Source organism: Hibiscus syriacus, unplaced genomic scaffold, assembly GCF_006381635.1.
Source record: "Hibiscus syriacus cultivar Baekdansim isolate YM2019G1 unplaced genomic scaffold, ASM638163v2 tig00111402_pilon, whole genome shotgun sequence".
Taxonomy (NCBI): domain Eukaryota; kingdom Viridiplantae; phylum Streptophyta; class Magnoliopsida; order Malvales; family Malvaceae; genus Hibiscus; species Hibiscus syriacus.
The window spans coordinates 2,844,322-2,871,618 of NW_024063082.1; the positions used below are offsets into that span (position 1 = coordinate 2,844,322).

Here is a 27,297-nt window from a genome sequence, read left to right on the forward strand (position 1 = left end):
ACTACTTTTTTCAATGCTTTTGGTTTATTCTGGGGGTGTACATAAGAGATTTGATCCAAAAATAAGCAAATGGGAAAAAAGATATTAGTGTGCAACTTTTCTTTTCAATTTATTTAGTTATGCTCGTGGTTCTCTTTGCATCTCTCAGCTAAAGGAGGAACATTCAGTGCATGAAGAAGTTGCTAATCCTGATTAGCTTGATGGTTCTCCTTTAGCTGTGAGTAGGACTATCATTCTTTTTCATTCATTGCACCCTGATGGCTCGTATATACAAGTTGCTAATCCTGCACAACTTGATAGTGCTTTCCTCTTCTATAGCCTTCTCTTTTTCCCTGAAAGGATTGTACACATGGAGCCGAAAGAGCCTGTAATGTGCCATAAATCTTAGTTTTTAGCCATCACAATTGGTTAGTTGAGAGTCTAGTTTGACCTAGAGACCAACTTTGAAGCATAGGACAATACTCAGTCTCAAAGCTAATCAAGTTTGGGCTTTGCTTAGATCAAGTGGTGCAATGACATACGACTTATGCTGTTGATTGTGGGTTTTATTCATTTATAATAACAGTTAAGTAAATAATGTGGATGTTATGTCCTACACAAATTATTGGATGAGAAATGATTTATAATGTACGGGTTTCCAGAAAGTGAAGAGGGGGGGGGGGGGGCTGGACTCCATGGCTATTGCCACCTTATCCATACATAATTCTCTTACATGGCCGACTTTTTCCCAATTAACCCAAAACATCTTACCATTGCCGACATTTATATATACTCCCACGACACAATATTAATGCTTCTTAATGTCACAATAATATGACATTATTTTTTTAATATTAGAATTTAGTTTTATTTAAAAGTGAAAATATTCAAGATTACAATAACGGTTTACTACTATCATCGTAAATTAAATACATAATTTTGACATTTTCGTATAACATTGAAACTAACCACTATAGATCATATAAAGACCAAACATGGAAAAAGATGAAAAACCCAACAAAAAGATAAACAAAAAATATATACGAACAAATATGACTGTATCGGCAAACGAATCACAAAAGAAGATGAAGTTATTGAAATACCATTGAGACCCACAAATCAGAGCAGAGCGTCGTGATAAACTATCCACGAACGCAAAATCGTGTATCCAAATTCAATTTGAGGGTCCATAACAAGGAAGATCAATAAGATTACAAATAAACGTCATCTTGATCAGTCGTGTCAAATCCAACATTGAGAAAACATAAAATAAAAAATAGCCAAACGATCGAGAAAGAATGTCACAAATGTCGAGAAAAACATGTCACAAAGGTATACTTATTCTTATTAAAAATTAAAAAAGAAACAAAGAGAGAAAAAAATCGACGGTCAGCAACAAGCATCAAATCGATACCGTCGTCGGCTAAACAAAATCAAAAAAAGAAAAAATTGATATAATTTATAGAAAACAGTACAAACTCTAAAGAAAAAGAGAGAAAAACTGTAAAGAAGAAAAAAAGGTGGGGAGATAGTATGACAATGTATTCTAATTGTAGATTTACATTTAATTTTATTAAGAGAGACTCTAATTAAAATCAAGGAGCGACAAGTAATTAGGAGATTTTCCTTTTCAAATCATGATTTATATAACTTTTTATTAAAGGATTAAGCATCTATTAAAATGAGAATTAAAAGTAAATTTTTAAATAGGTTGATAGATTTATCTAATATACACATTTTTATTTTTTTCATAAGGTTATGTTTTATAGATATGATTCTAATTAAATCCATTACGTCTAAAGTGCCAATTTTGCTAATCACTTGGCTTATTAAGAGAAGGTTGGTTGGTTGGTGTTTTATACAACATGTTGGGTTTCAGTGAATTGTGTATCGAATGTTTAACTTGTAGTTTGAGGTATTAAGGATATATCATCTCAGTCAATTGTCTTGTCGAAGATGCTAAGGATATATAAAAGCAAACTAATGTTTGTCTGGCAAGCAAAATATCTAAGACAATTTAGATATTGATACTGAATGCTGTCCATGAATATCAACTTTACGCTCCCAACTCATTTAAACAATTTCATGTGCAAAATCTGTGATTGGGGATGCTATTTGAGATTCACTGTTCCATCATCAACGTGCTTTATTTTACTATTTCCAAGCTCAAGAGAAGAATGTAGGCTGCATTCTCTTCATTTCATGTGATTATAATTGTAATATTAAGATGTTAGAGTAATATAAACCCTGTATATTTGTGTTAATTACGTTTGGAGTGCATACATATATATATATATATATATATATTAAAGATGGCGATTGCTCGTAACAAGTAGTTTCTTAATCAATTAAACGTATAGGATTAAGATCTTCCAATATTTCATTGATTTGCCCCCAGATTGGTAGAAAATATGAACTGAAAAAAACAAGATGATGAGAAATGAATTCATAAGTAGGTGTAGGAGTGCGTGTTAACGCTGCTTTTACTAGGTTTGGATCATAGGAAGGGCAGGTAAGAGTAGCCTAAAATTCTCTCAAGTTGAGTTGGAGTGCAAGGAATAGTAAGGGCACCCTTGCGGTCGAATCCATACTCCTCCGCTGCTTGCTCCAACAGTAATAAGAAGGCGGGGTGCGTCAAATAACCGAGTGGCACCACGAATCTCCTAACCAAACTCGGTAACCACAGCGAAATGGCCTTCTTTTACATCTTCAGGCACCATGGGTGAGCTTGACTTCCCCAAGGAAACAGAAAGACTCTTTTGCAACATCTCTGCCAGCTTCACAATCCCCTTCTTCTTAGGCTTAGCCATTGTGGGTAGATGAAGTTTAATTTGTTGGAGGATGTATTTTATATGCTACAAGGGTTGAAGAGTATGGCCCAGGCCAGCAGGTTGCTGAGCTATAGAGGGAGAAAAAAGGGAAAGTTGAAAGCAACTTTGCCTGCTGGAAGACCCCAAGCATGTGAATCAGCCACTTCGTACCTTCAATAAACTGTCCTTTTCAGTTTCACACTTTTGTCTACCTTCAAATTATTCACATCCTCTTTTTCCTTCTCTCGTTCAAGTTATCTGTTCATCAAACTTAAAGAAAACAAATGTTGAGCATACTCATCATCCAAAGGCAATAACGAAATTAAGCTTGTTAGGTGAAAATCAATTAGAATTTTACTAGATATAGAAATTAACGTATATGTACATTTGGAACTGTCAATAAAAAATACAATTTGTTGGTTTATGTTGATGTCCTTCTCATGTGGTGTTTAAAAGCTGAGAAACCCCCCACAAGATAGGGAAACGTTCCAAGGGTACTGTACACTGTTAGTAAATTTGACACGCTTTTAGGGTTTGGCAAATATATTGAAACAAAAGACCTTGGTGCACGGAATCATAGCCTGCTGTCATAATCAGCTTCTTACATGTAGAGGTAATGTTAAATATATACCTGTATTTTCAACAAACCTACAACTTGAGTTCTTCATATAGTTGGCATGTGTTGAGATTTTGAAAGCAAGATGAATGTCCCTTACCCTTAAAATGAACTGTTGAGCTTCGTCTGAACTATGTTATAAATGATAGGGGCATTTGATTCTGTTGCCTGAAACCAGTGATCAAACATTTGTCTTCCCTCTAAAATAGTTTCAATGACAAATGGAGTTTCAGGGTTGAAAACAAAGCTTCGGATTGGAATCTGACTTGTTTGGACAGTGTAAATGGGGTTGGCCGTTGTAGCAATGGCGGTTACAGCAAAGAAACAAAGAGGGAACTGGGTGCAAAGATCAAGACTCGATAAATTTTGTTGACACCCAGATTGAGAAAAAAACAGCTCCAGTCTCTAATAGTTAATATAAGCAATCTATGTTTGTTGTTTGTAGCTGCTTATATTTGAAATGCCGGTTGTATTGCTCGACTTGTTCTCTTAATCTGCTTAATATTTCGTTAACTAATTAGGATAAAGACTTATCTAATTTGACATACTGTTAGTCATATAACTAATCGCATAATGTAATTGGTTGAATCAGGACGGGAACAATTTTCTTTTTGCTGGAGGTAAGCATAAACTTCGTTATGGTTTTAGATTATTTCTTTCCCCCCGGGGGGGGGGGGGTAGGACGGCATTCAAGGGAAACCCTATACAGATATTTTCTAAATATAAATATTCCTACACTTGTTTTAGTATAACTAACACCATATGAATTATATATATATATATAACACAAGACAAACATTTTGTCAAATCTATTACAGTACCAAGAAACTAAACTCAGTTCGTTGTTGAAGCTTGAAAATACAGCTGAATTTGTTAGCATATATAGCTTCGTACAAACATTTCTGGATATTTCTATTGCGACAAAGAGAGTACCCGCAAGTGCGTGTTGATGATTTTGGTACTGGTAGCAGTTAGATATCCTATTTCAACAAGTCTTTGTTTGGTTGCAGATCCTAGCTCCTTCAAATGCTGAAGCTCAATCTAATTAAGAAAAATTTCTGTAGATAATTGCCTTTGAATTGTCTGTCCAGCTCAATTGGTAGAGCATAAGACTATTAACCTTGGGGTCGTGGGATCGAGTCCTACGGTAGGTAATTCATAATTTTGGAGGTCTTCCACGGAAACTCTGTTCTTAACCTGATGTTTGAGGCAACTTACTATCCTACCTCCCCTTACCCCATTACATATGAGAATAAAGGTTAACTAATTTTCTGTAGATAATTGCCTTTGCTTTCAAACTGTAAAATCAAATAAGAGGGTAAAAGTTTTGTTGGTGGATAGGTTCTCGGTTATGGTACACTCGATTCTTTAGAAACAACTTGTTATACAAGATTTGACACTACCAAGAAAAGTGCAAAACATATGCAACATACAGTTGAAACGAATCCAAAAGCTTCTGCATATTCAAACCTTCTTCATAAATGTTGCCTCTGATTTTCCAATGAAATCTCAACTGTCCCTATCCCAGTTCACCCCATTATACACTCGAGTGTCATCTTAACAACTTTTGCTCTAGCTTGTTTCATGGTTCCTCATAAGTTCCATTGGAGTACTCCTCACCTGCACCACCAGGCACTCTGTTGACGAAAACGGGTAAAGAAAACGAAAGAACACGAGAATTTTACGAGGTTCGGCAATGTGCTTACGTCCTCGGTGCCTAGGCGGCGCTAGAAGTTTTATTCAATGATCTTTTAGGTCTAGGTTACATCTCTATTTATAATAGAAAACCCTGGTACATAATTACAAAATCAACCCTGTACCGTACCGCGGGGGCTGCGCCCCCACACCCCCAACCCACATAATTCGTAACCCCACAACGAGACTTTTTATGAGCCATACATAACAAATCTCCACCTTGGCGAATATCCTGCCCCTTGGAAACTTCAATGTGGGTTGGGTTACCTTGCTTCTTTAACAACTCGAAACATTCAACAAGTCCAAGCAATGCTTGAACTTGTCTGTCGTAACTGGCTTGGTGAACATATCAGCGGCATTCTCATCAGTATGTACCTTCTGAAACAAAACCTCTCCAGATGCAACCAACTCTCTGATCTTGTGGAACCTTACATCAATATGTTTAGTTCTAGCACGATACACCTGATTCTTAGCCAAGTGAATAGCACTTTGATTATCACAAAGCAACTGAACTCCACCTTGTTGAACACCCAACTCCTTCACTAAACCAGTAAGCCATAAAGCTTCTTTTGCAGCTTCAGCCGCTGCCATGTATTCAGCTTCAGTTGTAGATAGTGCCACGACAGATTGAACAGTAGACTTCCAGCAAATAGGCCCTCCACCAAGAGTAAACACATACCCTGTCGTAGATCTTCTATTATCCAAGTCACCTGCATAATCTGAATCCACATATCCTACAACCAAAGGATTATCCCGCTGACTCCCAAAAACAATTCCATGTCCCACAGTACCCTTTAAGTACCGAAAGATCCACTTGACTGCATCCCAATGTTGCTTACCAGGTTTAGACATGTACTTACAAACTTGACTAACAGCATGAGCTAAATCAGGACGAGTACATACCATCGCATACATCAAGCAGCCAACAGCATTAGAATACGGAACCTTTGCCATATTTTCAGCTTCCTTATCTGTCTTAGGGCACTGTTCTGATGAGAGCTTAAAGTGATTCGCCAATGGAGTGCTAACTGGTTTCGCGCTGCTCATCGCAAACCTTTCTAGCATTTTCTCAACATAACCCCGTTGAGATAGCCGCAGTTTCCTTGAGTCTCTGTCCCTGCAAATTTCCATTTCAAGAATTTTCTTTGCAGCACCTAAATCTTTCATATCAAATTCCTGACTCAATAAAGTTTTCAAACCGATAACATCATCCATGTTCTTCGCAGCAATCAACATATCATCAACATACAGTAATAGAAAAATAAAAGAACCATCATCAAGGCTCTTAACATAGACACAACAATCATACTCACATCGGTTGTAGCCAATCTTGATCATATAGGAGTCAAACCGTTTATACCACTGTCTCGGAGACTGTTTTAACCCGTACAAAGATTTCTTCAATCTGCAAACTAAATGTTCGTTTCCAGGTTGAGTGAAACCTTCAGGTTGCCGCATGTAGATCTGCTCCTCTAAATCACCATGCAAAAAAGCAGTTTTAACATCCATCTGCTCTAAATGCAAATCCCAACTAGCCACCAATGCAAGTACTGCTCGGATTGAAGTGTGCCTGACCACAAGAGAAAAGATTTCATCATAATCAACTCCTTTCTGCTGTGAAAAACCCTTCGCTACCAAACGAGCCTTGAACTTCTCCCCCTCTTTTTCTGTTACTGCTGGTTTCTTCTTATACACCCATTTGCAACCAATCGGCTTCTTACCCTCAGGAAGGGGAACTAACTCCCATGTGCGATTGTGATTCAAAGACTCCATCTCCTCAACCATGGCTGCCATCCACTTGTCATTTTCCTGACTAGTAACGGCATCATGAAAAGTAACTGGATCATCACTGCTAACAGTAAGTGCAAAAGATACCAAGTCTTCAAAACCCAATCTGTTCGGAGGCTTTATATTCGTCCGTCTCACCCTGTCTCTGGCGAGACTATAATCCTGCAAATCATCCGTAGTGGAACCACCAGAAGTCGGTTGAGAAGTTTCTGGTTTCTCAACTGGAAACTGCTCGAAATCTACCACTGTCGTGTCTTGCTTCTGCTGCAACATAGACTGTTCATCAAAAACGACATCTCTACTAATCACAACTTTCTTCGCAACTGGATCCCAGAACTTGAATCCTTTGACACCTTTCTTGTAACCCAGAAAAATGCACTCCTTCGATTTTGCATCAAGTTTGGATCTCTCATCAGCAGGTACATGCACATAAGCAGGACAACCAAAAATCCGTAAGTTATCAAAACTAACATCATGACCAGTCCATACCTCTTCTGCAACTTTCCCAGCCAGCGATGCCCTTGGCGATCTGTTGATAAGGTAACACGCCATGTTAACAGCTTCAGCCCAGAAGTGTTTGGGAAGCCCCGCATTCAACCGCAAACATCTGGCTCTTTCATTCAACGACCTGTTCATTCGTTCCGCAACACCATTCTGTTGTGGTGTCTTGCGCACTGTAAAATGCCTCTGAATCCCATGCTCCTTACAGAATTGTAGGAACTGTGAATCTGTGTACTCCGTACCATTGTCAGACCGTAAACACTTGATTTTTTCGTCCTGTTTGGTTTTCTACCTCAGCTTTCCACAGCTTGAACTTCTCAAAAACTTCAGATTTCTGTTTCAAAAAATACACCCAAACTTTCCGTGAAAAATCATCAATAAAAGTAACATAGTACCTAGATCCACCCAAAGACGATGTCGTGGAAGGCCCCCATACATCAGAATGCACATAATCAAGAATCCCTTGAGTTGTGTGCTTCGCAGTCTTGAAACGGACTTTAGTCTGTTTACCAAGAACACAATACTTGCAAAAGTCGAGCTTACAGCTTTTGACACCATGCAACAAGTTTCTCTTGTGTAATTCTGCCATACCACGTTCACTAAGATGAGCAAGGCGCATATGCCACAATTTTGTCGTATCATCACAGGACTCAACAGAGTGAACTCCACCTGCAACGGTACTCCCTAACAATCTGTAGATATTCCCTGCAGTCATCTTGCCTTTCATCACAGTCAATGCTCCTTTAACAATCCGAATGGTTTCCCTATCCTCGTCAGCCTTAGGGATAAAACCATTCTTGTGCAAAGTGCCCAAGGAAATCAAATTCTTCTTCAAGTCTGGGATATGTCGAACACCACTCAACGTCCGAACGGAGCCATCGTGCATCTTAATTCTGACATCACCAATACCAACAATATTGCAACATCGATCATCACCCAAATAAACCGAACCAGAATTAACCGGCCTGTATGTCGAAAACCATTCCCTATTTGGCGTGATGTGATAAGAACATCCAGAATCAAGAATCCAAGCATCCGTCAATTGTGTCGTTGAAATAGAAAGCATATCACCCTCACTGCAATCAGAAGTATCATCCTCGACCACGTTCACAGACTTGGATGAGCCATCACGCTTCTCATCGGTCTGCTTTTTCAACTTCGGACAGTCTCGCTTCATATGTCCCGCCTCCTTGCACTTGTAACAGTGAATCGTCTTCTTATCCCTGGATTTGGATCTGGAATTCCGCTTCCCGGACCCTGCCTTCTCTGGCTTCCGTCCACGATCTCGATTACCCTTGACATATAAGCTATCGGCTTGAGAGCTTTCCCCTGCATTCTGCTTCCGCTGGTTGTGAGCCAACAAGGCTGCAGTAATCTCCTCAACATTGATAGTCTCTTTCCCATATGTAAGAGTAGTCACCATGTGTTCGTAAGAGGAAGGCAACGAACACAACAGAATCATCGCTCTGTCTTCATCCTCAATTTTCACATCAAGCCGAGCCAGATCAGAAACGATTTGATTGAAGACATTCACGTGTTGCGCCAAATCGTGATCGTCCTGCATCTTCAGCCCATACAACCGCTGCTTCAGATACAGTTTTGTCGTTAAGGATTTGGACATAAACTGACTTTCCAACTTCCTCCAAATTTCGTCTGGAGACGATAGATGCATGACGTGATACATGACCTCGTCCGCCAAGCATAATCGTATGGTTCCTGCCGCTCGCTGCTGCAATTCTTCCCAATCTTCCTCATCCATCGACGCCGGCTTTGTAGGTCGCAAAGCCTTCAAGATCCCTTGCTGCGCCAATAGATCCTTCACCCTCGTTTGCCATAATCCGAAGTTACTCTGACCATCGAATTTCGCGACTTCGAATTTTGCTCCTGACATCTGATACCAATTGTTGACGAAAACGGGTAAAGAAAACGAAAGAACACGAGAATTTTACGAGGTTCGGCAATGTGCTTACGTCCTCGGTGCCTAGGCGGCGCTAGAAGTTTTATTCAATGATCTTTTAGGTCTAGGTTACATCTCTATTTATAATAGAAAACCCTGGTATAATTACAAAATCAACCCTGTACCGTACCGCGGGGGCTGCGCCCCCACACCCCCAACCCACATAATTCGTAACCCCACAACGAGACTTTTTATGAGCCATACATAACACACTCCATTCGATAACCGATTTGTGCTGGTAGAATTCGAATATGGAGAATATGTGGAACCAGGGCTGCCTCGTGAATAACAGTTTTGTGCAGCTGTGCTACTCCTAGTAACCTTGAGACGAGCCTTTCTACCATGCAACAGATATTACAAGGAATTTTATCACTTTGTAAGGTATGCTGATCGACGGAATTGATGATTACTGCAATAACTCAATCGCAATCATAGTATATCATCATGGATGCAAAAGGAACATTACACTGAATTTAAATAAGACAAATGTATATGATAGGATAATTAAGGATAGAATCACCTTTCCCATGCATTTCTCCAGGTAAGGAGCAAATCCTCCCTGCAGCAATTGATCTCCCACAGTTCATGCATTCAAATATTTCACTGACAACGGAAGGGTGTGTTTGTCCAAATATATCCACCACATGCTTGTTATTTGTTTCACCACTGTTATTAGGATCAGCTACCCTTGCTCGGGCTTGTTCTGATAACCTCATTTCTTCTTCCTCTTCCTCCAAGTTACGATCAAGGCCCAACTTTGCTATTTGATGACACTCAGATGCAACATCAACAATTACGGAATCCAAGAGATCCCCAAAAAAGTGAGATGAAAGCTGCAAAGAAATACCATCCAAACAAGATAAGTTGTCCAATTCAATCATCAGTAAAGCATGTCTCAATCTTCTAAATGAACGCTGGGGGGAAACATGGACAGACCCTTAATCTTGTTCATCTCATGTACATAAAATCATGAATTACTGACAACTTTAGAATTCCTTCTTCATTTCAAATAGGAAAAGAGTTATAACATACACACACTTATTAAATTATTTAATATATTTTGTTCACATTTAAGTGAGAGAAGCTCCTCCTTCTCTCTAAAAAATCAGGCATTGGTAAACATGGTGACAATGGTTATAATCTTCAATATCCCAGAGTTCCTTCATCATCAAGGTCTTTGGCTAATATTTGATAAATATGGCGAGGTGATTGATTCTTTCATCCCAACAAAAGAAGCAAGGGAGGTAGTAGGTTTGGCTTTGTTCGTTTTACCAGATTGGAGGACGCGAGGAAGGCTATCATCGGTGCTGATAGATCCTGGATTCATGGTAGTAAAATTAGAGTTTACATGGCGAGATTTCTACCTCGTGTAGCCTTCTGGAGGAAGAAGTCTGGTCCAAATCCAACCGAGAAAAAGAGTAGAATGGAGGATGATAGTCAGGCAGAAGATCCTATTGTTGGTGTTGTTGATGAGGATAAGCTTCTAACTCTTAGAGATAGCCTGGTTGGTTGGTGCAGAAAATTCATAAAAATGAAAGAACTAGCTGATTTTATGCACAAGGAAGGCATCTTAGGACCGAAAATTATGAGGTTAAACGGGCTAGCAATTTTAATTATATTTGAAGATGAAGAGAGTAAGGATTATACTCTTAATAATCAGATTGGGGCGTTGAATAAATGCTTCGACAAAGTGGAAGTATGGTCGGAACAGCTTCAGTGCAGTAGCCGCCGTGCTTGGTTATCGTGCAAAGGGATCCCTCCGTTTGCGTGGAGTAATTCCACCTTCAGGAATATTGCAGGAAAATGGGGAGAGCTTATTTCCATTGAGGAAGGGACTTTAAATCCCGGATTGTTTGACAGGGCTTTATTTCAGATCATCACGAACTGCAAAGATCGAGTGGATGAATCCTTCGTTTTGAAAGTTGGGAATTGGTTTTTTACAGTTCATGTTTCATAGTTTGAACCATGCTTCAGCCCAGAATCTATCTGGGAAGAGTCGTATTCGATGGAAATGGAGGGTGCTTCCCCGTTATCTACGATGGGATAGTTAATTGTTGTCTCCACTTAAAGGGAGGAAGTTCATGAAAAGGCTCGAGCGGTCTTAGACGACTCCCTTGCTGATGGTGGAGCGCGGCGTTCCTTGGCTAAGGAAGTTGATGAAGAACCTCGATTCGAAGAGGACCGAGATGTTGGCATTGGTCCCCAGACAGCTTGTAATGGGGTAGCAGCGCATGCTTCAATTTGTCCGAGGAGTGGCACTTGGAATGATTTGGAGGTAAATTGTAGGGAGCACGTGGTTCCCAAGTTGGAGTGTTCTGCTGTTCTCGAAGTTCATGAGCACAATGTGTTGGAGGGTTGTGTTGCTCTCGATAGTAATGCGCACAATAAGTCTATTTTGTGTATTGAGGGCCCAAAGACCAAGGCTAGTGACGTGAGTATGGGTATTGTGGCTTTAAATAAAGAGAGGAATATTTCCATTGATTCAAGTGGAAATGTCTTGTGTAGGGAGAACGTGGGATCTGAGGTGGAGGTTTGCGTTGGTTTTGATGTCAACGCGCATGTTGTCCCAAACGTGCCTATAGAAGGGCTGTTGAAAAAGGGCATTGTGCCTAGCATGGACGTAGTGGTTCACGAAAAGAGAGGGGCAGAAGAAGACAGCAGGAAAAGTTGCGAGTCTGCAAGTGTTTTTGGGGGAAATAAAGATTATTCTATTCATTTCCCCATGTTGGATGGACATGTTGATTCAAAGGTGGTGGAGGATGAGTTTAATGTGGGCCATACAAATAAGTGTGCTTTCAAAAGATCTAAGGATTTTTTAATTGATTTCCTCATTTTGGAAGGGCGTCATAAACTTAGAGCTTTGGAGGAGAGAAATGCTATATTTAGTTCTCTCCGAATTTTTCAAGAAAAATTTTCGGCTCACCAAAGGAAGCCTCGTTAAAGTCGAAGCAAGAGAACTCAGAGGAAGGTGCATCAAGGGGAGTTTTTTTCTGATCTTGAAGGCTCTAAAGTGGTTTTAATATCGGAAGATTATGGCTGTGGAAGTTGTGAATCTTTCTGGTGATTCTTTTCTGTTTTCTGATTTGGAGTTGGGGGTTTCGGATGGTCTATGTCGACAAGTCGAGTAAGAAGAGGCAAAAAGGCGGATGCTGCTCTTTGTACTCTTTTCGTGTGGAAGCTCAGGGTTTTTGTTTTTGAATTCGGTTTTTTGGATTGAGTCAGCTGTGATATTCGACTTTTGTTTTAGTTGTTTTGTTTTTATGTTGGTTTTCGGGCTATGTTTAGGTGTTAAGACTGGTCAGTCTTATTAGTGACGGTTGTTGTAGCTAAGATGATTTTCGTTGTGTTAGTGTTGTTGTGTAGGGTTGTTTTCGGTCGTTTTTGGTTGTTTGTTTATGTTGGGGGTGGCGATCTGGTTGTATCTTATAGTTAATGAAATCTTAAGGAATTATTTTTTTCCTTCCGCTGATAAAGGAGCTTTTCTACAAGCTCCTTTAATCAAGAATGAGGTTTTTAACGAGGCCTTCAATTCCTATCAAAAAAAAATAATAAATAGGAAAAGAGTCAACTGAGGGAACAGGGTTACCTGAGAATTATCTTCATTTGGTAGAGACATGAGTTCCGAATCATATAACCTTAGCTCTAAACTAAACAATAGCCCTCAATTCAAGCTTCAATTAGAGCAGGAAGAGCCTACCAATCACACACCGCAAGCTGATATACATAAATTAGTTATAAAAAAAATTAAGTGATATCATCAAATAGAAGAAAAAAATCCAAAAAACTAAATCAAATGCTACTCCTAACAATAAACTAACATAAAAACAAATTAAAAAATGAACAATAAACAATAAACATGTAATCATTAAATCGGCAACAATGATAATAAAACTTAATAAACAACCATAAGAATTTATTTTGATAATAAATTCCATCAAATTTAATCCGCAATCGTTTATTACAACTTTAAACTCATTAAGATGGTAAAATGCAAACTGAATTCGAGACCATTCAAATAACATCTCGTAAGATTTACTAAATAATTACTTGATTATATGAAACGATCACCAATTTTAGCTCAGAAAATTATTTTTGGGTTAAACACAGGTTCGAAATCACGTTTTCACACATTTAAATAGATTGTATAAAAACGAAAAAGAAGAGATTTGTGCTTAAATTTGAGAGAGAAAGAGAGAAGGCTTACATGTTGGAGATCGATTCCAGGGGGGGAGTGAAAGAGCTTCGTGGAGTAGACTCCTCCCAGAAAAGTTGGAAGAATCGAGTGCATGCTAAAGACTTTGGGCGATTCCACGTGGAGGAAATCAGTGTATGTAATACTACTACCTTTTGCAATCACAACCGTTTATCAAAAGATTTAGCATTATTATCAGTCAGGGGAACAGTTAAAGATTTTTTTGGAATTCGATTAACGATTAATTCGATTTGAAATCGGTTAATTAACCGAATTAACCAAATTAACCTTTAAATATAATTATATTAAGAGGTCCAATCTATTTAAAATCCAAATCAATATTAATTAATTAAAATAATATCAAAACTAAATGCAAAATGTTTGAATCAAATTAATTAGATATTATTTATAATTAGATATTATTTAAATTAATTGTAAATTGTTATTTTTAATTAAAAAAATATTAAATTCTAAAATTCTAAAAAATTCCGGTTAATTCGAAAATTAATCGAAATTTATTCGGTTCGGTTAATATTTTCGAAAAAAAATTCGGTTCGGTTAACGGTTAAAGAAAAAAAAAGTTCGGTTAATTCGAAAATGATATTTCGGTCGGTTCGGCCACCGAATTAACTGAATGAACACCCCTAACCACGATAGACATAGTCCGAGGAGCACGGATAACATGGGCCGATTAGAGATAAACTCTCTGTCGGGTAGGTAGGCTAATGGCCCAACCAAGCCCACTATTTTGCTCCTCTCTAGCCTTAAATAATTCTCTGAGTGTAACTCGATACAAAGTACATTTAAACCTAAAAAATAAAGGACAAATTTAAGAGAGCAGTTAACTTCTTTTTTTCTTTCTATTCATACCTTTTGAGTTTTTATATCTTAATTCACTGAATGTAAAATAAATAGATAGTATCAAAATAGACATATTAAATTAATATTGTTAACTCATTGCATTCTCTATCATTAAACGGAGCATATATGTTTAGCCACTTGATTCTATGGCAGTTGCGATCTTGTAATTCAGAAGTTTAAACAACAAAAACCATAAACATTGATGAAAAGATAGCCCCAAACCTTGCCTAAAAAAATAACTGAATAGAAATGCAGTTTCAGTTTGGGACTTGAACTTCAAATGTCAGTGGAATCAACATTGGCCACGTTTCAAGCATTTCATGTTACACTAAATTACAACATTTCTCGTACCAGATAAACAATGCTCCTACAACTACCCACTTCCTTGTTTAGCTTACAAATCTTCAATCAGAAAACAAGACTGCCAACCAATATTGATGTTAAGGTAACTGTGAGATTGTCATCAAGTTCAGTACTAATCGGATGCGACTCCACAAGTGCTGAGGCAACAGACACCACCAAGAAACCCAAAACAATCTCCATACTCTCTTCAATATATCCAAAGTAGGAAAAATAATACATAAACCTGTTACAACATGGCTTGGAATTAAACAAAACAATAAATCATCTTGAACCTTAATCCGAAAAAGAAAAGAAGGTAAAAGAGATATTCTAGACAAAACTTACACAACAGAGGTAAAAAAACCAGCTGTTGCCATTGCAACACTACCAGCTACGGACTTGTTCTTATTGTAAGGAAGTTTCTGTCCACCAAAGCGCCTTCCCACAATATCCGCAATGCCTTAAATAGGAAAATATAATTATCCAACCATGCATCTTGATCAAAAAGATCACCAGTTCACCACAGATATTCAAAGTAAATCACCCCATCCAATATTGCCAAGAAATGCTTGAGATGTTCACTCGGGCAGCTTTAAGTCTAGCTAATTCAGGAAAAATAAATGACTTAATTAGCTATTACCATCTCCAGCACAAAGGTTGCATATTGCAGCAATTGCGATTGGTGAAGTCCTCCAGTAAAGTGCACAAGCCAAAGTAATTGTTGCAGCATAATAGAGTGGTCCTTTAAGAAGTTCCCTGATGTAATGGAGTGAGTGAGCGACAATTTAAAGAAGTCATAAGAAAGGAGCAAACAAGAAACGATCGATAAAGGGGTAAAAAATAACACACTATTTTCCCTCTTTAATGATCTGTTATCTCAAGACCATGGCTCATTTGATGCCTAGAATGATATACAACTCCATTTGCTGGATTAAACAATAGGAAATTGTCAACTTCACACACACACAAAAAGTTGTCGGATTTACTCCGCTGAAGCAAATACCCAACAGAGAAAGCTACTCACAAGTCACAAGAAATATCGCTAATGCTTGTAACATATAAATAAATAAACTATGATTTCATCTCCATCCTCACCTGTAGTCCCCATATCTGCTCATTGACTTCACGGTGGCTTCATCTTTCCATATTCCAGAACCTACAAGAAACATCCGTATAATGTTGATGCCAGGTGTAACAGCTGCTAAAATTGCTCCACGATACCCAGAACTGCAACGGTAAGTGTTAACTATTTCATCAGGCAACATCTGGAAAAACAAGATAAAGATGCCTCAATAGGAAGACAACCTGAATAATGGCCAGCAAAGCATGAAAACAAGCCCAATGCTTATATGCACAAGCTTCCGATTCAGTTTCTGAACAGAAAAGAAAGAGGTCGAGAAACTGTTAAAAGGAAATTCTGCTAAGAAATTTATCTTTCTAATAGACAAGTTCACCTAGGAACAAACTGTATACTTGTAACATGTAAGCATCATTTCTAGATAGAATTGAACAGAAACAGATTGATTAGGATAGCATTTGATTCATTTATAATGTTACATACAAATTAGGCATAAAGCAGCAACGTTATGAAAATGGAGCAGTCAGATGCCAAATGGGAGATGAGAAATGCGACTAATTTGAAATAGTTCATACAACTATAAATCCAAAAATACACAGATTTACACAATATGAAATACAATATTTCATGAAGCGCTCTCCGGGAGCAGGTAAAACTTTTTCATGATGCAGAGCAAAGCGCAGACAATCTAAGATGAGAATGTAAACACATGCTGCTAGCTCTGATTTCCAGTTAAGGATAAAAAAAATAACACAAATACAGAAATTAATTTCCTGAAGATTGAACTGTAGGCCAATTAGTACTCGATAATCGTTATGATTAATTATTCACCCCAGACTAATCAAAAAGAAAAAAAGAAACTCTCATTGGAAAAAGGGTAAAAGAAAAAAAAACTAAGCATTGATGGCAACAACTCCGCGATTGGGTAACATTAGAATTGGAATGGGATGGAATTATCCAAATCCTAAAATCTGAAGTTTGATGCAATCGAAAGAGAGCATCTTTCAGCAATCAAAGCAAAGCCTCTAATTGAGAGGAGTATGAGAAACGCCGCAGAAAGCGGCGGCGGCGGCAAAAAGAGTCAGAGAAACCACCGGGTTCGACTAAAAGTATTAAAATCACCAATAATATCTCCCTAAATGTTTAGCTCAAATGAAATATTGCCTTACCAGAAACGACAAATACTAACAGTAAGTCTGCAATAATGTGAGTATTTAGGTGAATACAGTTACCCAAGCAAGCAAGCTTTTGCCGACATACCGCCGGAAGAAGAATGTTTTACTCCAACTAAGAATATATTCAAAATACGTGGAGCGGAGTTTTGACCTGGTCAAACAGGCCGCCTTTGGCGGTCTCCTGCCAGACACGGAGGACAGAGAGAGCGATGAAGCCGCTAACGACGGTGGCGCAAGCGTCAGAAAAGACCGGATATTGAGGAAAGATCATGGCGGCAGCGGGAGGGCTTGGATATCGGCGGAGTTTTCGGGAGTTTGGTAATCGAAAAGTGGAACGGCTAATAAAAAGGGTGCTGTTGGCAGCGGAGTAGGAGAAGAAAGGTGGGGGAAGGTGAATGTGAAAGAGCAAGGACTTGAGCTTGGGGATGGCTGTAATTGAAGAGAAGAAAGGGACAGGGGTTGCAGCCATTTTAAATTAATTTAATTACTTGGCCTCGCCTTGTTTCCTTGACATTTTGGTGGTTTTCAATTTTAAGCTAGGCAAGTCCCGCGGACCAGAAAGCTGAAACTCAACTTCGCAATTATCGATATTACCATAGCCACACATCCAACTCATTAATATTTTTGTTCTTAAATGCACATGCACTTATTGCTCTGTTGCCTCATCATACTCTCGCAAGCTCACCATGGCTTGTATTTTTCTTTTCTCGCCAAGTAAATTTTAAATCTCATTTTATTAATTTTAACAAGGAGGTGTCTGTTCCATTAATTATAATTTAATATAAATTATTATGCATAAATTGATTTAGGTTAGCTCTCAAAGCTGTGTTTGTTGCTGATTTTGAGCTGAAAGAAAGGGGGAAAGAAAAGTAATTTGACCTCATTTTGTGTTTCGGCTGTCATTTTGGATCTGAGATTGTTTTGTGTTAGGAATGTTAGATCTTTGGATTTATACGTATATATAATTTGCAGTAAGTGATGATCAACGTCAATCCAAAGACAGGATGTTGGACATGTTGTAAGTAGCCTCTTTAGCATGCATGTTTCGTAGCTTTTCAGAGGGAGTTCTTTACTACTTGCTCCCTGGCATAAATCCTATTGACATGACATGAAACCTATCACCACCACTCGTGTGGTGGCGATACCTTATCTCGGTAGAGTCCATATCAATCCTATGATGAACCTGTGTAAGTTAATAGCTTCAAGAAAGCAAAGAGTGGTTTGGTTTCATCCGATCCTGCACAATTCCAGATAACGGCAATGAGCTTGGAGGCTGAACCCTGGAATTTCACCCGACCTTCTGATGATGCTTGAAGGAAGTACAAGTCAAGTCATCCAGTTCGCATTGGAATGCTTTTCGTGGTTGCCAAAAGCCAAATGTACTCTATTCACTTCAGTGTTTGAGCTTGAAGGGCATGTTATTGACACTCTGAAAGCATTGCAAGATTCAATATTCCGATATAGACGACTGGCTCTGGAACCCCTTACTTTGAACATGATGAGATCTCCTCATAGAATCTCCCCTGTTATCTGCAATGACTAGATTTTCATCCTCCGTGTTCTGTTTTGGACGCCTTCTTAAGAAGTTTCCTCCCAGTTTCAAATGACCAAATGGATGAAATTGCTGCTGGGCTACAAGATAGCGGTGTTCCATATTTAAAATCCCTCTGAAAAGAAGGTTTCCAATCCAAAATTGACAGGTTGATATCGATGATGATTCAGAAAACATAACAGTCAAACCTTGGTTTATCGTTTCGGCCATAAAGTCCTACAAAGATATGTTATATCCACATCAGTAGTTTATTCTGTATGGTTTCAATTTTGAACTTCTCATTTCTTCTGGTCTCAATCACTGATCGCTCAAAAATATCACCTCTCCCCAACTCATCAAATAACTCAGTGAAGCTGTAGACATGGACTCAATCGACGAGCAAACAACCATGGCGTGCCATGTGGTGGACATGTGTTTCCTGAACGTGACCATATCTGTGGGAAATACAATTGCCGCAAAACAAATTTCAACGGATGAAAACCACCTCCCATATCCGCATCAAGATCCATGCATTACATGTCTTTGACACAAGCCAAATGCATAAACCTTAGTTTTAATCATTCAATAAGATTAAAAAAATATAATCAACAGTATCAAAGTGGCTTATATTTTTTCCATTACCAACAATATCAAGCCCATGATGAACCTTGCAAGCTACTTGCTTAAAAAAATATTCTCATCACCATGGTCGCGACAGAAGAAAGGCTTGGTTTCATCGGCTCCGATCCCGAACCTGATGACAGTATTTTCAGACAATCCCAAATTTCATCCCACCTGAGCGGCTTAGGGCCGCCAACTTTCCTGGCTGCTACGATGTTGTGATGACAAAGATGGAAACTCCTTTTGAACGGCTTCTTGATAGACTTGAATTGGCTATATTAATAGCCATCATTCGGTGTTTCCATGTTCCGTTACTTTGACCTCCATATAAAGCAAAACTACATAAAAATTGATCTAATATAGACCCTTTCCCCTTTACAAAATAAAATGGATGCTTAATTAGTGAACAATCCTTCAATTGTGAAATCAATATAAGCACATTTAATTGTTTCTTTTTCATTCTTCCTTGCAATAGAACAAGTAGAAGAGATTGCAGGAATTTGTTCATCCAATGTTGAAGAACTTGTGTAGAGTCTTGGAACTTGCTCTTGACTGGAGTGCTACAAGCACAACATCCCCTATTCACTTGTGTGTACGAGTTTGAACCCCAAGTCTTGGACAGCTTAAGAGCAACTTATAATTTCCCTACCTTCAGTGGTTGGGTTCTCAACAAGCATGTTGTCTTCTACATCTCATTGGGAGGTTTCCTTTCCGTTTCGAACACCCAAATGGACGAAATTGTTTTCGCCTTGCACATGAGTGGAGTTCAGAACTTTTGGGTGGCCTGAAAAAACTATTAACAGGATTAATAGTTTTACTGAGCACGTCCGGAACTACATGTTGCAAGTCTTGTGAAAATTACAATTCCGCCTGATTAAAATGCAATTCAAGCTTTACAACATTATAGTTTAATCGAATGCATGGGCACATTTGTAGCATTTCCTTGTTTTCTTCTTGAGAGGACAGTTCCAAACAGGCTGAAAACAAAGTTGAGACATGAGATCCACCACTAGCTGCAATGTTTTTCGGTATTTCACCATTTTCATCTGTTACTGTGGATTTGCTAGGTGAGTGCACCAAATTTATTTAACTTATTTCACTGCATTTTACCACTAATCCAATAGCCGAACCAAGCTCAACTTATGTTTGACTAATTACAAAGACTCGTTTAATTGAAGCTAAACATATATTGTCAAACCAAACAAACCATGCTTTCAGTTCTCTTTACAAAGAAAAATAGATCACACAGCAAGCAGCAATTAGACTATACTGGGTCGTCTTTATGGCTACAAAGTGCAAACTTGGCCGACGGTTAACCCAATAGATTGTCAGGTCAAAGTTTAAAGAACATAATAAGAGAGAAAATATCGATTCTTTAAATTAAAAATTTTCCAAACTCCCTAGGTTTAATAGAAAAAGTGCTCTAATTATATATATATATATATTCCGTTTAGGGATTAAAAATTTTCTAATTAAAATAAATTTTTAAAATTTTTAACATTGTCATTTTAAATATTTAAACCACCGTGTTTGTTAAAATAATCTGTAAACCATTTAATTTTAATTTTTTTTAAAAAATTAAAGAATTAGAGGTTTTGGTTTTTCTTTTTTAATATTTTAAAATATTTCAAGATTTTTTTAAAAAAACTTGTGAATTTAATGTTTAAGAAAATCAAAGGAAATTAAAAATTAGACTACATGTCAAACATGTATTAGTTGGTTGATTTTTAGTGAAAATTTTAAATGATTTTAAAGGTTCATATACTTAAAATAATAACGTCGCAAATTTTAAACACATTTTAATCAATAATTTAATATAATTAAAATATAATATCTATTTAATATTTTCATAATTAATTAACAATATGCGTATCAATTGACCGCTAAAAAGTTCAAACAAATTTTTATATTAAAAGTTTTTGACGTTATAATTAAAAAGAAACCCTTTTTCCTGGAACCCTAAATGCAACTCGGCTTGTTAGACCTTCAAAACCTATTATTATTGGCAAGCCAAAGTCACAGTAAAGAAAAGCACAAAAAAGGAGCAGATCCTTGATATTTATTCTCCCTTCAAATATGCAATTCTATCCTAACTCCCATTTAGAAGAGTAGAACTTTTATGTGGCTATAACTCCACCTCTAAAACCTTCACAAAACCCTAATTATCCCAATTCTTCATTCCGAAAAAAACCCAATTTTACATCAATTCTTTATTCTTGATGGCAACAGAAGCTACCACAACAAATTTCCAAAATTCAGACTTCAGGCCGGTGCCCCAGCCACCGGATTTTCACCCAGAAGTGCTGGTGAGTCCCCACGACGGGCTCCACTTTTGGCAGTTCATGATTGCTGGCTCCGTCGCGGGATGCGTGGAACATATGGCTATGTTCCCTGTTGACACCATCAAGACCCATATGCAAGCGCTGGGCTCTTGCCCCATCAAATCGGTGGGTGTACGCCACGCGCTACATTCCATTCTCAAATCTGAAGGACTCCCGGGCTTGTACCGGGGAATCGGGGCCATGGGACTTGGGGCTGGCCCCGCCCATGCCGTTTACTTCTCTGTATACGAGGCTTGCAAGAAATATTTTTCCGGTAAGAACCCGAATAACCCGGCGGCTCATGCTATTTCCGGTGTTTTTGCGACGGTAGCAAGCGACGCCGTTTTTACGCCTATGGATATGGTGAAACAGAGGTTACAGTTGGGCAATAGTGCTGCTTATAAAGGTGTGTTTGATTGTGTTAAAAAAGTTATGAAAGAGGAAGGTTTTCGGGCGTTTTATGCTTCTTACAGGACGACAGTGCTCATGAATGCGCCGTATACGGCAGTTCATTTCTCAACTTATGAGGCGGTGAAAAGTGGCTTGATTGAGATTTCACCAGAGAGTGTAAGTGATGAACGGGTGATTGTCCACGCTACGGCTGGTGCTCTTGCTGGGGCTTCTGCTGCGGTTATCACTACCCCGCTTGATGTAGTTAAAACTCAATTGCAGTGTCAGGTAATTCAATCTCTGGCGTTTTCCCCTTGCTTTCTTGTGTTTTGCTGCAACCAGCTGAAGCTGTAATCAGTTTATGGTGGCTATAGTAGGAATATTGTTTAGTGGATGCCGCGAGTGAAAACTTCTATGCATTGATAATGAAGAAGGTGGGCTAATATTCTGCTGTTTTCAATGTGAACATGGTTAATCCTTTGTTGTCCTGATTGAAAGATTGGAAATGCTGACTGTCTCTGTTTCCAGACAGATGGTGTAATGAGTTATTTGCTTTTGGTTCATTCATCATTGAGTGTTTGTTGAAATCATCTAATGAATAGATAGAATGCTTAAATGATTAGGATAGTTTTAATTGACAATTGTCCCCTACCTTTCTTGTTTGTTTTTCTGTATCGTGATAGATTCTGTATCATTTTTTATCCGGTTAACTGAACATTCATCTTGAATATGATGCTAGAAGTGAGAAGATGCGGCATCTAATCTTTAGTTACTGCAGCCAGTAACTCCTTTAACAAAACCATTGGATGATTGAGACCTTTCTCTCGAACTGAATGTTTGTAGCATTCTTGAGTTATGTATTAATATAATGTTCAGACTTTCCTTATATTTGATACATGTGTAGTTAAGTGCTTGTTCCTAAGGTCTTTATTTATTGTCCATCCTGCTTTGCTTTCTCTTTCACTTTGACTTTAGGTATTGACAAAAATTGATATATATATATATGTTTGTTTTGTATCCATTAAGATTTATATTTATGCTTAATGACCTAACTTTTTAATTTTGTTAATAATGCATCTTGCTTTGCTGACTGTTGTAATATTGTTATTAAAAATTGTATCACAGGGTGTATGCGGATGTGCTAGATTTAAGAGTAGTTCTATTGGGGATGTGGTTGAAACAATTGTGCGGAAGGACGGCTACATGGGCCTCATGAGGGGATGGATTCCCCGAATGCTTTTCCATGCTCCTGCTGCTGCAATCTGCTGGTCTACATATGAAGCAGTAAAAACTTTATTCCATGAACCCAATGCTAACACCAAAAATGGCACATAAGGAATTGTGAATCTGCAGCTGCATTAGCAACAACAAAAGCAATGGGGAAGTTTTGCTCCCTGAGGAGGATGGTAAATCAGTTCTGGCATGTCACAGGTCAATTTAACTGGCATACAAAGGGTGTATACAAGGTATTTGTCATAATCAATTGAATAATAAATATCAATGGTCATATTCTAGCCAGGATCCTGTAAAATGGTCATATAATTTTCTATTTTTGTCTGCATGAAAAACGAGAGGTAGGATGTTTTGAGTTTTAAGGCGGAAAATTCAAGTATTGAAATTGAAATGTTCTTTCCAAGCGCAGCATTATGTGCTAGTGTTTGTTGACTAATTAACTGAGGTTTTGAATTGTAGAAATGTAGACCACTAGCCCTTTGGCAGGATGGATATTCGGCATGTAGTACACATATGCTCTCTGTTCCCTGCCTCCATCTTTGCCCAAAACTTGTTCAGATTCGCCTAAGACAATAAAAGAAGCCATGAATTTGATGTGAACTTCAGAAGATAGTACTTTTGTTATATTTTATTTTGATGTGAACTTGTTCATCTTTGCCCACAAGGGTAAGAGACATGTACGACGTAGCTTACCTGACTTTTGTCTTGGAATCTGCATGTGGCTAAGCATCAGCATTTGATATAACAGGTATTGTTAGAATTGCGATCCGGGTTGCTGCCAATGCAGCTTCCAACCTTGAGACTGCGGGATCCATAAAACTAATCTGAAAAGCACCAGCACCTGTGGAAGTGAAAAGAAAATGTTGTAACCAACAGTTAGAATATAGCTAGATGGCCACATTGGAACAAAAGAAATGACGTCAAATAATCAAGGAATAAATACAGAAGGATCAAACTTTTTGATAGAAACTGGAAAGGAGAAATAAGATCATCCGAGCCTTGAATAACTTGGATTTAGCCTCTACTACTTCATCAACTACACTGACTTCTTGGTTGGCAGCATCATATAACTGCTGAACCTTATTCAAATCATGTCCAATGACACTGATCCCTAAACAACAGAATAAACTTGACCCTCCATCTTTCTACTTACCCTGGAAGCAATCAGTATCGGAAACAAATGAGTAAAATTCACAAATAGGCCTTTCGAAACAGATAAAGGGAACATCATGATCGATTCTGGAACAACATTGACACTTTTACCGGACGATTTTACTCCCAACTTGAATCATCGGTGTCTAGCATGATCAATGCGACAAAGGTTAAAGGTCCAGGGGGTCTGAGCTTATGTTACGATGCTACAACTGATTTTGCAGTTCCAGATATTACAGTTCATTTCACAGGTGCAGATGTAAAATTGCAGCCATTGAACAACTTCGCCATAGTCTCGAAATAATTGCTTGCTTTAATTTTGCTCCGATTCTGGATTTCGCAATCTTGGAGAACTTGGCTCAGATGAATTTCTTGGTTGGATATGATACTGAAAAGCAGACCCTGTCGTTTAAGGCCACCGATTGCTCCAAGAATTAGCCTCCCCATTGTTTTCTGCAACGTTTTAGTATGATTTGTTTGATCTTTTGTTCAATACGGAATAATTATTACTTTCGTCTTATGTTGTTATCAAAAAAGAATTACCGTCATCTAATAACATACATGTCATGATCTTATTATCATTTTTTTATGAACTTAGAAGGAAATGGTAGTTCAAGTATCAAAGTGGGACAAAAGAAAATTAAGTACTAAAACGAATAAAACGAGTATGATTTAAGATCAAATCATAAATCAATTCAAAGGACTTTGACTAGTTTGCGTAACAGAAATATTAAAGTTGGGTTTTTAAAATAAGAAGCAAACGGTGCAGCTCACGCTTTGATACAATGGTTCTTAAATATTGATTTGTTAATGTTTTATAAATTTGAATGTTCCGATTGTATTTTAAATATTGTATTTCATGATTTCAATTGATTAAGAAATATTCTTATTTAAAAAAAATCAGGCTTATTAAATTGTGCACTGTATCTGTGCAGATGATCTTATTCTCTTTGCATGGCAGAGATTAACTAAGCAAGAATGGTGACGCCTATCTTAGAAGAATTTAATCTTTTGTTCGATAAAGAGCCTGCCTGATTGCTGTTTATTTGCAAATTTTGTAAAGAAAACAGTTTGAGTTTATTATCCATACGATAACATAAGTTTCAATGGGAACAAATCCATGGAAACCCTTCATTTTAGAGGATGAAATTTCTGATGAAGTGCTCGGTACTTGACGACGAGCTTGTCGTGAGATGGCCAATTATCTTTGATAATCGGGATTTCTGAAAATTCCAGAATCCAAGCAGATAACAATGGAAATCTATCGTCAATCAGTTTCAAACCAGTCACCTCTTCGAAAACACCCATCAAGTTCGCAAGCCAACCGAAAACAAGATCCACTAATCCTATCTTATCTCCCCCGAAGAATCTCTTTCCCTTCAGCTCTTCTTCCACAAGTTTCAGGTTCTCCAGCAACGCTTCCTCTTTCTCTTTTCCCTCGTTAACGAAAACACTCCACACTGACGGTATAAGCTGCAAATCGAAAATTTGAGTTACTAAACAGTGAAGTATGTTTTAAAGGAGCTGGAATCTGACCTTGTTGTCGTTAAACTTTGCCCAGAATCTTTGTCTGGCTTTCTCGAAAGGATGTTGGGGTAGTATGGGATTTTGGGTCCATGTTTGATCGATGTATTCGAGAATGACGACTGATTCAGAGATGGGTTTTCCGTTGTGGATGAGAACCGGGATTTTTTTGTAGATGGGATTGGAGTGAAGAAGCAAAGGGCTCTTGTTGGAGAGATCTTCGTCTATTGATTCGTATTCTATGCCTTTGAGCTTCAATGCCCAAACGATCCTTAAACCAAAAGGGGATGACCATGTCTTCAACAGCTTTACTTCTTCCGCCATTCTTGTTTCCTTGCTCATCTTTCATAGTATAAGACATACATATATATACTATAGTCTTGTTTTGTCTTCACTACATAATTTGGTTGAAACGACAGGGAAAGCAGGCAGGCTGCTGGCGGCCAAGCAAGAACAACAAGCACTTACAAATAAATTCGAGGGTAAATTACAGGTTTAATATCTAAACTATTACTTTTGTCCCATTTAGGTATCTAAACTTTTATTTATTTCAAAATCATACCTAACATTTACTTTTTTGTTTCGTTTTGATACCTCACCGTTAAAATTTAGCATAACTGTTATAACATGACACTTTTATAGAGATAAATTACATCATTTATCACTCAACTATCATGTCACTCTTATTTTGGTCACTAAAGTTTAATATTTTACATTTAATTACTTAATTTTCAAATTACTCCTAATTTAATCACTCTAACTTTTAAAATTAATTTTTTATTTTAATTATATATCATTAAAATAATAAAAAATCATCTCAAAAAATTATTAATAAAAAAAATTAGAGTAATTAAAACATGAACAATTTGAAAGTTGAGTAGTTAAATTGTTTTTTTTTAAATTTAGTGACCAAAATAGGAGTGAGAAGATAGTTGAGTGATGAATTATGTAATTTACTCATACAAAATATCACACACAATAGTTTCGTTAAATTTTTAGTGTCAGGGTACCAAAATGAAATATAAACTAAATGTAAATGTTAAGTATAATTTTGAAACAAACAACAGAACACTTTCCTTGCAATGAAGCTTGATCGCGTCTTAATTAACTTAAACTGGGTAAATTTATTTCAGACGTCGCATGTTGAGGTTCAAGCTCCAGGAATTTCTGACCACTGCTTTGCAAAAGTTTGGCTCAATAAGGTAACTAAAATAAACAAACCTAAGCCTTTTAAGTTTTTTAACTATTGGACCCATCACCCCAACTTTTTGGATAAGGTTAAACAAACCTGGTCTAAACCTACTCACGGGAATCCAATGTAGTCTCTCTTCACTAAATTTAAAAGGGTGAAAGCTTTTCTCAAGGCTCTTAACAATTCTTCCTATAGTGACCTTCCTGCCAGGGTTAATCATAAACGTTCTGAACTAGAACTCCATCAACTTAAGACTCTTCGTGGAGACGATGGCATTGAAAAAGAGCTTCTCCTCCAGAATGAGCTGAAAAATCTTGAGGAAGCAGAAACTCTTTTCTA

At 37.8% G+C, this 27,297-nt stretch overlaps 3 protein-coding genes and 2 pseudogenes across 4 annotated transcripts; 2 read left to right on the top strand and 3 right to left on the bottom strand.

The window, feature by feature from the left end:
* Positions 1–4,747: 4,747 nt before the first annotated feature.
* On the bottom strand, positions 4,748–13,212 carry LOC120161629 (annotated as a pseudogene).
* A 1,411-nt stretch (positions 13,213–14,623) lies between these two features.
* LOC120161781 (probable phytol kinase 3, chloroplastic) lies at positions 14,624–17,478 on the bottom strand. 2 transcript variants are annotated; one of them, XM_039171989.1, is made up of 6 exons: positions 17,146–17,478; positions 16,047–16,114; positions 15,837–15,968; positions 15,382–15,497; positions 15,087–15,201; positions 14,624–14,985 (listed from the first exon to the last, which is right to left on the bottom strand). In XM_039171989.1, exons 1-6 carry the CDS (start codon positions 17,461–17,463, stop codon positions 14,808–14,810), a joined length of 927 nt encoding a protein of 308 aa, XP_039027920.1. In that variant the 5' UTR covers positions 17,464–17,478; the 3' UTR covers positions 14,624–14,807. The 2 variants fall into 2 exon arrangements, with proteins under 2 accessions (XP_039027920.1, XP_039027921.1); XM_039171990.1 differs by lacking the exon at positions 16,047–16,114 and having other exon boundaries at positions 15,837–16,006.
* A 624-nt stretch (positions 17,479–18,102) lies between these two features.
* LOC120162423 lies at positions 18,103–18,665 on the top strand (annotated as a pseudogene).
* Positions 18,666–21,168: 2,503 nt separating this feature from the next.
* LOC120161674 (mitoferrin-like) lies at positions 21,169–23,611 on the top strand. Its single transcript, XM_039171886.1, has 2 exons — positions 21,169–22,145; positions 22,983–23,611. Exons 1-2 carry the CDS (start codon positions 21,366–21,368, stop codon positions 23,190–23,192), a joined length of 990 nt encoding a protein of 329 aa, XP_039027817.1. The 5' UTR covers positions 21,169–21,365; the 3' UTR covers positions 23,193–23,611.
* A 1,663-nt stretch (positions 23,612–25,274) lies between these two features.
* Positions 25,275–26,114, bottom strand: LOC120161842 (probable glutathione S-transferase). The gene is made up of 2 exons (XM_039172050.1): positions 25,779–26,114; positions 25,275–25,715 (listed from the first exon to the last, which is right to left on the bottom strand). Exons 1-2 carry the CDS (start codon positions 26,106–26,108, stop codon positions 25,374–25,376), a joined length of 672 nt encoding a protein of 223 aa, XP_039027981.1. The 5' UTR covers positions 26,109–26,114; the 3' UTR covers positions 25,275–25,373.
* Positions 26,115–27,297: the final 1,183 nt, after the last annotated feature.